This window comes from Ursus arctos, unplaced genomic scaffold (assembly GCF_023065955.2).
Source record: "Ursus arctos isolate Adak ecotype North America unplaced genomic scaffold, UrsArc2.0 scaffold_11, whole genome shotgun sequence".
Taxonomy (NCBI): domain Eukaryota; kingdom Metazoa; phylum Chordata; class Mammalia; order Carnivora; family Ursidae; genus Ursus; species Ursus arctos.
The window spans coordinates 43,726,640-43,738,614 of record NW_026622775.1 but is presented as its reverse complement, the minus strand read 5'-3'; the positions used below and the strand labels follow the sequence as shown (position 1 = coordinate 43,738,614).

Sequence of the window (11,975 nt, the reverse complement as noted above, 5' to 3'; positions counted from 1 at the left end):
AAATTTTTAATAAGAAACTAATATTAAGTCTAATAAGTTAAAAAGCTAGAGATCGGTTCCCAGAGAAGCGACAGAGGAAACGAGAGAGCTACTCCACCAACAAAAACAAAAGAAAATAAAGGCACTAAATCTGGAGGTCTTCATAGGAAATCGTTTCCAACCTTTAAAGGATCAGGTAATGAAAATGTTAGTCAACCGTCCCCGAAAAAACCTGGGCCAACTTTCACATTTGTTATGTGAGGAAATACATGCTCAGTTCTCCAAACCTGACGAAGAAGGCGTCAAAACGGACAAAACCGCAGATGATTCTTCCTTCTAAAAATGGCCGTAACAATCGAAGTGAAATGTTAGCAAACCAAATACGGTGGCCTGTTAAAAATAAAACACATTCGTTTAGGTTGTGGAGATGTTGATGAAACAAGCCATATAAAGTGGCACGAATAAAACCTGTCAGAGTAAAGGTGCAGCTACTGTTCGTCACGATTATTAGTCCTCACAGATCGGACAAGTGAGATTATTAAAGGACACGAGGAAGAGATCAAGGAACATCAATGCTTAACTGTTAGAGAGCAAAGCTAGAAAATTTGTATTTCCCAATCTCAAAACTCACTGCAGAGCTTCAGTAAACACGACTGTGTGGTACTGGCATAAGGAGAGACATAAATCAATGGGAGAGAGTTGAGAGTCTGAAAATAAACCCTTACATTTTCGGTCAATTTATTTTCCAGAAGGGTGCCAAAACAATTCAATGAGGAGAGAATGGTCTTTTCAACAAATGATGCTGGGACAAGTGGACTTCCACAAGCAGAAAAATGAATGAAGTGGGACCCCTAGGGCCACCATATATAAAAACTCACTCAAGATGTACCACAGACGTAAGTGTAAGCGCTAAAACTGTAAAGCTCTTGGTAGAAAACACAGTTGTAAATTTTGTGACCTTGGCTCAGGCAAAGGTTTCTTAGAGATGTCTAAAGCAAAAGCAACCAAGGAAAAACAGAGAAACCGAACTACATCAAAATTTAAAAATTTGAGCTTAAAGTGCACGATCAAGAAAGTGAAAAATCACCACGTATTAGGTGAAAATACATGCAAATCATGACCTGATAAGTCTAGTGTACAGAATCTAAAAACTCCTACAATTCCACAATTAAAAAACAAACAACTCAATTTATAAAGGGGCAAATAATGTGGGGTTTTTTTTTCAACTTTTCAATAGCCAAGTTATCTTTTATTGATGTTATTAAGCTTATATTTTGCAGAACAGACACAAGAAGAGGAAAAATGTCCACAAAACGGTGAGAGAAAACAAAATGCCAGGACCTTCTCACCCATTCGTTCCCTCTGGAAAAATCCATGGGAGAAAATGATCATTCCTGTATTGCAGATGATGATATTGTGGTTCAGAGAGGTTCACAAGTCTTCTGACTTTGAGCACTGCCAAGTTCCTTGCCCATGTGGAGCCCCAGGATGGAGTGAGGTGGGGTGCGGATCCTTGGCACCCCAGCAGACACTGCCCCTCCAGCCCTGGATCAGCACCTCCACTCAATGCCTTCAAGGCAGAGGGCGGCGGTCAGGCAGTCAATGGGCACCCCATGGGTGGCCTGGCAGCTCCACCCACGCACCCAAGGGGACAATAATTTGAATAGGAATTTCTCCAAATAAGATATACAAATGACTACTTGGCATATGAAAAGATGTTCAGCATGATTAGTCATTAGGGAAATACCAATCAAACCACAATGGATGGCCCTGAACACCCACCAGAATGGCTTAGAGCAAGAAGACAGACAATATAGCTAGTGCTGTGGAAGATGGAGAGAAATTGCAAGCTTCATACACTGCTGGTGGGAAAGAAAACTGGTGCAGGCACCTTGAAAAACCATCTAACAGTTCCTCACAAATTTAAACCCAAAGTTCCAAATGACCCAGAAATTGAACTCTTAGACACACAAAAGAACTGAAAACACATATGCACACAAAAGCTAGTACACAGATGGTCACAAGAGTATTATTCATATTAACCAAAGGTGGAAACAACTCAAATGTTCATCAGTTTATGAATGGATAAACAAAACGTGGTATATCCATACAATGGAATATTATTCAACCATAACAAGTAAGGAAATACTGATTATGGTACGACATAGACCTTCAAAACATTACAGTAAGTGAGAGAAGCCAGATACAAAAGGCCACATATGTATGATTCCGCTTACGTGAAGTGCTCAGAATGGGTCAATCCTTAGAGACAGAAAGTAGATTAGCGTTGCCTAAGGGTTAGGGGAAGCGGTTAACTGGGATCCACTGCTAAAGGTTACAGGACATTGGGGGTAATGAAAGTATTCTGGCATTTGATGGTCGTGCAACTTTGTGAACATACCAAAACCACTGCATTGTATGCTTTTAAAAAGTGAATTTTATAGAACGTGAGTTATAGCTCAACAAAATAAAATCTAGCAGACTACAAAAAGCTAGAAGATGGATTAAAAGGGAATTGTCAAAAATTTAGTAAAATTTTGGGGCGCCTGGGTGGCACAGCGGTTGAGCATCTGCCTTCGGCTCAGGGCATGATCCCGGTGTTATGGGATTAAGCCCCACATCAGGCTCCTCTGCTGGGAGCCTGCTTCTTCCTCTCCCACTCCCCCTGCTTGTGTTCCCTCTCTCGCTGGCTGTCTCTCTCTGTCGAATAAATAAATAAAATCTTTAAAAAAAAAATTTTAGTAAAATTTTAATAACTCTAGAATCCAGGTGGCAGGTGAACGGTTGTACCCTATACAAGTCCTTTGGCCTTTTCTTTATGTTTAAAATTCTTACCAAAAAATGTTTGCGAAGTAATTCACCAGAAACAATAAAAAAAAGTGAAAACAAATAAATACGAGGTGGTCCTCATCAGGGTCAGCGTACAGAGAGACTTCAAGGAATTTAGAAATTAGGAAGAGAACTTTATGCAAAGCAAGCTGAATGCGCAGAATCTGTGCTGCCCATGAGGATTAGGCAGGGGAGAAGCTGGCGACACTGAGCGTAGGCTGCTGGACTTGGCCTGGAGCCTTGCTTCCGTGGCATTAATTCACCTTGAAATGAGACCCTCATAAAACCCTCCCCCGTCTCCCTGCCGCCTCCTGTTCCCAAACTACCCTTATCCTCTCCTTTCTCATTCTCTGAATATTCGTTCAGTATCTTATCACTGCCGATGTCACATATTTTAATTATTTGTATATGTGTCTTTGACTCCTAAGAGCCTGAGATCCTCAAGGGTTGCTGTTATTCCAGGTCTAGTCTTGCTTCTGCCACTTTGTTGGTACTAAAGAAAAACAGCGTTTGAGGATAAGGCTATCTAAGAGGAGCCATTCAACTGTATAACAACAGTGAACCGAAATTCATTTAAAGTGAAGAATTGGGAAAATTATAAAATGTACTAATAAACATGGCAGTAATAACATGGCCAATAATAACATAATATCATTTTTGTTGAAATACACACTGTCTAGAGACAAGTGGAAAAAATAATTTATTGCACATTCTCTTACACATGAACATGGAACATTTATACATATATAGATGTGCTGATATGAAATGCTAAATTTAAAGACAAACATTTTTACACAAAAGTAGTTGCACTATATTTTATAAAGGTAGGTATTAATAAATTATCAGAGATATTTAAAAACAATAGGCCAATTATTCCAATCAGGAATGCATTCTATGTCAAAATTAAAGTAACTTTTCTGAACATGATGGCCTGGATATAATCACATTCTTCCAAGCTAAGACAAAGAAGCTCATTTCTGGAAATGAAAGGCCAGAATGGCTCTTTCAGGAGTATCCCAGCAGTGTCTTCAATTTTATTCTTGGATGTGGTTAGAGAGCCTAACATTTAACCCAAGCTAATACAATAGCTCAGTGTGAAACAGTACAGCTTTTTATAACAGCTGTATGTGGTTAATGAGATTTAATACAAGGGATATAGTATAAATGATAGAATTTTAGAGGAATTATAATGCCACATGATTTGAGTGAACAACCAAATATTTTGGTAACAGAAATGTGCATCCTCTATTTTTGAAGGAAAATGAGCATAATTCAAAATAGTCACTATTTTCTTAGCATGGTATATTAATTCTTATTTTGGGGCTCTGAAAATAAATGGCATTTTTTCCCTTAAAACTTAGAATTCACTCCTTTAGAAAATGATTTAATGATGGATACCAACACGATATAAACTTTGTTATGTTAATATAGTCATTAAAATATACAAAGACATATACATGGAACACTAAACAGATTTGGTAAGCCATGATATGATATATACACATGACCAAATACTGTTCAGTGTCACTTCATTAAATTCAACAAGTATTTATTGGGTGCCTACCACTTGCAAATTACCATGCTCGGCAATGCTTGTGGTAGATCTTAAGACACAGAAAGCTCACGTCATTCACATCTAAAGCCAAACTTCGGGTAATATACTAAACCTTGAAAATAATCAAAAGCAGAGCTAAGATTGAGTAATGAATCATGAAAGCTATACTGAGGAGAAAGGCTTGGGATAACTGCAAAGGACAAAGCGAAATCTGTATCCACAGGGAATAATGGCTCCTAGGCTTGGCGTGTGACAGGGGACAACGGGAGCCCATTCTGCGGTCCTCTTCATCCCACCGTCTAACATTCAGTCGTCATCCTGGGTTGTCTCCTTTAAAGAGTGGAATAAACAGGGATTCATTTTCAGGGGTAATAAAGCTGGTAGTATCCCCCAAAATATTTTCTTTCTTTCTTTTTTTTTTTCTTCGGACGGAAGTGTGATCTGCATTCAGATCTGTTTTTCTGTCCTCCCACCCTAACTCTGCGTGAAACAGGGCCATCCACCTAAAATGAGCAACACTTGAGGTGGAGTTTAATTTATCAGAAGAACATCCGTAAGCATGCCAACACCACAAGTAAACTATTTAAAGTAAAAAGAGCAGAAAGAAGATAAAGATAAATATTTTAAAATTTGGCATTCCATTCCTTTTAGGACTTCTGCTCTACCAGCATTTTTAGGGGATGTATGCATATGGAAAACAGAGACATAAGCAGTGAGTCTCAGCCCCCCCACCTCTAAAGAACCAGTCCATCAACAGGAACAGAGTATCAGCCTCACTTCTGATGCAGCGCCCTGTGCTTGGGAACAGGGTGGGCATGACCTGGGTGCGTGCAAGCCCGGTGGGAGTCGGGATTCCGGGGCAGAGGGCCAGTGTCGGAGGACTGCTCTAGCACGTGGCTTCCGGCTGCAGTAGGACCGTAGTACTAGCACGAACCGGAGGCGCCCCTACGCAATCATTCAGGTTCGGGAAGATTAGAAATTGCTCTTCGTTCTAGGAAAAGCGCACAAGGGACTAGCACGTCTGAAGATCGCCAAACATTCCACGGGGAGATAGCCTGGCCCTCGGAAGCATCGAAGCTTCGTGATTAAGAAACCTCCCATAAACTGCAGTCTGATGCAGTTTGCACTCTGTCCTGATGGTGATCTCAGAACGGCTTAGGGAGCTAAGGAAAGAGGCCGGGGAGGCCCTCACAGCCCTCTCATCTCAGCGGAGTTGGAGCCAGATTATGGCGGAAGAACAACGACAAAAAGAAAAACACAACAACCAAAAACACAGTTCTTTCCCATCTGGTGCTTTTGGTTTTAATTTCATTAGAGGACAAGAGCCGGCAACCATAAAGTATACCCTAAGAAGTTTTTATTGTTCTAACTGGCTCATTAATATTTCAGTATTTCCTCTGCTTTACTTGAGAAGAGTTCATTTCTGTAAACAAGAGTTCTTTTCAAATGAAACATATTCTCAGTGATTATAATTTAGAGCTCTATTATTTATTTATTTATTTATTTATTTATTTATTTATAGCTCTCTATATTTATATTCTGTCTTTAAAAAAAGGAATTGCATGCTGATTAGTCATACCTCTGTTCCTGTATTTTTTCTGGAAAGAAACCAAACTTGCATTGGCTCCTTTTTGCCCTTCATGGACACGGGGCCTCTGTGCTCCAAGTGGAACTGTGGGTCTGAGTTCTCCGGTGTCATAAGACATCTAGAAGACAGGGGACAGGGGGGAGGGACAGACGTGGGGGGTATGGGTGTATGGAGAAAGTGACATGAACCGAAATTAGAAACCGAGACCGGAATGACACACGCGAGAGTTGTATTTAAAGGAAACACAAGGTTTAGTAACAGTGATCATACAGGGAATTCCTGAGGGGGTATGGAATCATCAAAAATGGGAGTAATGATCCAATCTTCTCAAATAAGAAATCAGCCATCCTAAGAGCATAATGACGACTGTTTAAAAATAATAAAATCACTGAGAGTTAAGCCACACGTGAAGAGACATTTTTCTTGCAAATCAGTAAATACTAAGACATGTTTTCTTACCTGTATGTGTATTCAGACACATTTATTTTTCCCTTTTCCCCAGTGGTTTCTGTTCTGCTTGTGAGGTTAACGGTATTTCCAAAAAGGCAGTATCGAGGCATCCTCTGCCCTATGACACCAGTAACTACCTCTCCAGTATGTATCCCTATTGTTATCTGCAGAAATCACAACTTTGTTTCAATAAGTTCAATCACCAAAACACCAATTTTTAATTACTTTATATTACAGAATGTAGAGTCATCATATAAAAATTCTAAGAATTTTCTAGAACTCCAAGCATATTACAGCATATTTATAAAATAAAAGAACTCCAAGAATATTTATAAAAATAAAAAACCCTCACAAAATCTGTCTTCCAAGAGAAACATTCTCTTTCTAAAGTCTGAAGATTTCAAAGATATGAATCTGGCAACTTATACAAGACGCAGGAAAGAGATTTTAAAAAATAAACCAGAAAGGACAGGAAGTTTTATCTCATCCTCATGATTTCGGTACATGGAACAGACTAGGTAATTTCAGATGGGTGGACAGATTTCCCATCTCTATGAAAAAATGGAATACAATGGGTTCGAAAAAGATTATAGTCTTTGTTCTCAAGGTGTCTTTCCTTATAGATAATTATTGATTGCCTGGTAAAGAATGTGAGTCAGTTGTCCAGAAAGGTCTACTACTATCATAATATATATTTTATTTACTAACCTGAACAGATTCGCCGTCCACTTGAACCTGACCAGCAATTTCCATCATGTCCAAGGCCAGGTGGCAAATGGATCGTGCATGGTGGATGCATGGCTCTGGTAAACCACTCACTGTCATATACTTATCACCAACTGTCTCCACCTAACACAGCACATATAATTTACATGCTCATTGGTTAGAATAAACATTATCGCTTCATTTGCTACCCTTATATATAAACAATGTTTTTTCAAGGCTACCAGAAACTTTAAACTTTCCTTCTCTGAATTCTTTTAAAATTCTAATACACCCAATTCCAAGATGAGACCTTGTAATTATTTGAAATTTACACACATGGTACTTGAGGTCTTTAATTACAGGCAGGTATAGGCACAGCATTATTTTCTCCCTAGTAATTCCTGGTTTCCCACCCCAGACACTCTCATAATTCAATGGAACAAATAATTACCAATATCTCCCTAAAATAATGATGTAGGGCACAAGAGCCACTGCCCAAAGCCAAGTAATTATCATGCTCATTATCCATTTATATTTTGACGTGCTCACAAAATGTTACATTGTACCTCAGAAAACCACTATAAAATAAATAGTCTTTGTGGCACTCCTATTACTCCAGAAGCCTGGAGACGGCTTAGTTAATGTTCTTGCTTTTATGAAGGAATAATCCCCTGTCTTCATTTTTCCAATACTATATTTGTTTTTAATTGAAACAAAGAGTAGAACTGCCTTATAAATGTTTATCTTCAAGCCGGTGTTATCTGAAAGCAAATCTGAGTCCCCAGTACCCTTTTCATGCTCTCCCACTTCTTTCCTACTGCAAAGCATTTATATCTTTCAGTAAAATTGTCCCCTGCAGAGCACTACAACGAATGCTACGTTTATATTACGTATAATAAACAACGTGCACAGACTCATTAACGTCAGTGCAAATGAGCTGCTGAACGTCTCATTTTCAGTAGGGGATCAGCAGCGCTATTCCTCTTGGTTACCAGGAAGAGAAAGTTTTGTAGCAAGAGGGGATTATTTAAGAAAATGGTCAACAGTGAATACACGGAGTATGGGTGCCGCACGGCTGTAGGACTAGCGTCAGGACCTGCGGTGCCTCTGAGCGTAGGGTCTCAATTCAGACTCGGAAGAGCCCCGCATTAGGATATGATCTGGACTTGCCTTGTAAACAAATGGATTTTTCCGGGAGTCCGTCAATGTGTCAAATCTGGTGTAGAGGTCATTGAGGAGGTTTACAATCTTCATGGCCCCTTCTCCAGACGCATGCTTGCTGCAGAAAGCATTGAAGCCCACGATGCCACTGAAGAGGATGGTCACGTTGTCGTATCTTTTGGCAGGCACCGGACGCTTGTGTCTCAGTTCATTGGCAACAGATGGAGGGAGGACAGAATACAGCAACCTGTTCAGTTCAGCGGGGTGGGGAAAAAGCCACAGTAACAAATGATGCTGGGAAGAGCTTTATTGCTTCTCCTGTCCACTTCATAGAGCCTTGATGTCGTGTGTACTGTGAAGTCCTGGAGTCGTACAGGACACCCATTACTGGCCGTCTATGTAAGGGAGGTATCGAAGATACCGTAATTTATTTGTTTTAATCACATGTCTCCAAATTCAAACCAGTTCACACCAAATGAAAATAAGCCAAACGAACAAATAAGCAAAGACTGGCAATAGGAAGTCAAAGTTTTCCTCTGTGGTACTGAATTCTGACCTGCCATTATGGTTCACAGTATGAAAACTGTCATCACTAGCACTTAAAATGCTGTCTGAGTAGCATTAAAACCAGGACCACGCTTATCTCTTAGGAATAAGAAATCGACCTAAATTTGTGTAAATATTAGAAATAGATTTCTGGGCACCTGGGTGGCTCAGTCGGTTAAATGTCTGCCTTCAGCTCAGGTCATGATCTCAAGGTCCTGGGATCGAGCCCAGCATCGGGGTCCCTGCTCAGTGGGGAGTCTGCTTCTCCCTCTCCCTCTGCCCCTCTGCCCTGCTCGTGCTCTATCTTGCTCTCTCTCTGTCAAAGAAATAAATAAAAATCTTTTTAAAAAAAAGGAAAAAAAAGCAGATTTCTCCCCCAGTCTCATTTATGCCTTACTCCTCCATGGAAGAAACGGATAGAACAGAGGAAGACTGGACTAGGCAAGAAAAGATTGTATTTCTACAGGCAATACAAAGATTACTCTGATGGCTTCAGGGATTATGCCAAGGGACAAGTGTGGTAAGCACAACAGGAAGGGGATGAGAGCCGAGGGAGGACAGGAGAGAAGCAGAAACTAGGGTGACCGATGTCTCTTGGCATGAGGACCCAATGGGACAAGTGATGCCTCTGTGTCTTTTTCTTCCCTGTAGCCAGAGGGCATTTCATGTAAGTTTAATCTTACAGGCTTCATAAAATATGTTGTTTTCAGGGCTGAAGCTGTGCCACTCCTCAATAAAACATACAGTCTGAATTGCTTTCCAAGCAGTGGGAGGAATGTAAGCTGCCTGCCCTGTGTATTTTCTGAAATTTGCAAAATACCTGGAGAGATTAGTCCAGTTAGGGCCATAAGGAAAGTGAAGAGGTCTCAAAGAAACTTCGCATGGCTTTCAGCTTCTTTATGCAAAGGTCGGGACAAGTGAATTAAGAAGCTAAGGATAAAAACGGACATTAAATGGCGTTCTCTATGTCATCCGTGTTATTAATAAATAGTTAATTGATGTGTTTATGTGTGGGCACAGCATTCATCCAAGGGCAGCTACATGCGTATCAATGCAAAGAAAAGTGATACTGCTATCAATACCTGGGTGTTAATAAGAATGAAATAATTCTTATGAGAAGTAAGAGAGATCAGTTCAATTTTCCAACAAGATAGTTGCCAGTTATAGAACGTAGAACACACAAGACCCTGGGGAAAATCTCTTATGAACCATCCAGTGAGTTAGTGCCTTTAACTAAGATACGCAAACAAGGCCAAGTAGTATGCACACCGCATATTCAAATAAATTACTTGAAAATGAAGTATTATCTTTTTTTTTTTTTTAGATTTTCTTTTCTCCCATGACAGGGAAAACTATTGGTATGAAATGATCAGATCATCAAATTTGTGGGTTTTTATATATCCATTTTAACTCTAAAAGTTCATATAAAGATACTAATATAGCATTTTAATTTATTAAAATTCTAACTGTTTTATTCAGAAGCATGCACAAAAGACAATTTTATTCCTTAAGTTTCAATTATATCATATACATTTTTGAAGTTATTGAAGCTTAAGGAAGTATTATCTTTAATGCTACTTGTACAATATTTCACAATTTAATCCACCATTCAAAGAAAAATGATAGTTTTAGATTTTGTTATTTTTTTAAAGATTTATTTATTTGAGAAAGAGCGAGACAGAGAGAGAGAACACGCGGGGGGTGAGGGGCAAAAGGAAAGAGAGAGAGTCTCTCAAGCAGACTCCCCGATAAGCACAGAGCCTGAAGCGGGGCTCCATCTCACAACCCTGAGATCACAACCTCAGCCAAAACCAAGAGGCCAATGCTGAACTGACTAAGCCACCCAGGCACCCCAGATTTTCTTATTTTTATTAACATGTCATTACAGATGTAATTGTCGTGATTACAGATGACATCACAATCTGTCAAATTCATAGCTGCCAAGCCCTAAAATAACCCAGACTCCAAGAAATCTTTTTTAACAGACAATGGCCAATTCTAAGTACAGTGTTGAAAGTAACCCTCCGCACCCAGGCAGCCCCTGGCACACGGAAGATGCTCAGTACAGAGCTCTCCCAGGAAGGAATGAATGAATGGAGAGTTCCACTCTAAATAACGCATTTGAATTACTGTACTGATTTTCCGAGAGAGAGATTTTGGCAACTGTTCTTTCAACGTGGTTTGTAAAAATAGAAGACATATTTCCACTACCATTAAGACTGATTTATTTCTGTACTCATAATTTCTTTTTAAGTGACGTGGAAGATTGTATTTACTACCCCGGAGCCACAGCCGGTTGCCTGCCTCTTTGGTGTGGTGATCAGACTTAACTGTAGCGGGTCACAACTTACAATGCCCTTCCTTCACCACCAGGTTACGTTCTTACGTGTCTGTCTTCTTCTTTTCATCTTCCAAGGCTCTTAACGTGAGCTGCAGCCTGTCTGTGAGGATTTCCAGTTCTTGGGTCAGTTTGTATTCTTCTCTGAATTGTTCTCCCAAAAGAACGAGATCGCGTGTGGCATCGTGCAGAGGGATGTCACTCAGATACAGACCTCTCCTTGTCAGATCGTCCAGATTCATCACACTGTGATACAGGCAAATGAGTCGAAATCAGTGCCAACATGTCTACATAATCCCCAGCCCGATGACTGTCGGGTATACTGCTGTCATGTCCTACCATTCAATTTCTCCTACCCATTCAACAGGTCCAGCTAAAGACAAGAAAAATGTGGCGAGTCACATGAAGACTATAACTTCATTCTTTTATAGATTTAAAAATCTGTCAAAGAGCAGGGAACCTGACATACGTTTTGCCAAATCACACTTTTTGATGCCATTGGCCTAAATTGAAAGATAAGGTAGAAACCTGTCCTGTGTGACCTGATCAGTTATTTAACACAAGGCTGTTATTTACAGCTATCACATTTTTCCCCTCATGATAAAAAGAGGAAGAAAAAGTTCTTTTTATGCTCTGAAACAGGGATAATAGTCTTTGGGGAAACCAGTTCATTTTTGCCTTATGGATTCTGACTCTTGTAACTGGTTACTTTTCCCTTTTAGACGCAATGATTAAAAGTTTATAATCAGATTCAGGACCTGATGTATTTTATGTATTTATGACTTTTTGATCTGTATTTTCTGTGCTACTCTTCCTTCCGGTTC

At 39.8% G+C, this 11,975-nt stretch overlaps 1 protein-coding gene across 3 annotated transcripts in view; it reads right to left on the bottom strand.

Annotated features, from left to right (window-relative positions):
• Positions 1–3,485: 3,485 nt before the first annotated feature.
• GUCY1B1 (guanylate cyclase 1 soluble subunit beta 1) overlaps positions 3,486–11,975 on the bottom strand; it is a 45,829-nt gene continuing 37,339 nt past the window's right edge. For all 3 annotated transcript variants that reach the window (XM_026499536.4, XM_044384388.3, XM_048212276.2), the window contains 6 exons: positions 11,200–11,397; positions 8,277–8,514; positions 7,110–7,250; positions 6,411–6,565; positions 5,943–6,069; positions 3,486–4,693 (listed from right to left, as the gene is read on the bottom strand). In XM_026499536.4, coding sequence (XP_026355321.2) covers positions 4,670–4,693; positions 5,943–6,069; positions 6,411–6,565; positions 7,110–7,250; positions 8,277–8,514; positions 11,200–11,397 — 883 coding nt within the window. In that variant the 3' untranslated portion in view covers positions 3,486–4,669. The remainder of the gene's footprint in view (positions 4,694–5,942; positions 6,070–6,410; positions 6,566–7,109; positions 7,251–8,276; positions 8,515–11,199; positions 11,398–11,975) is intronic.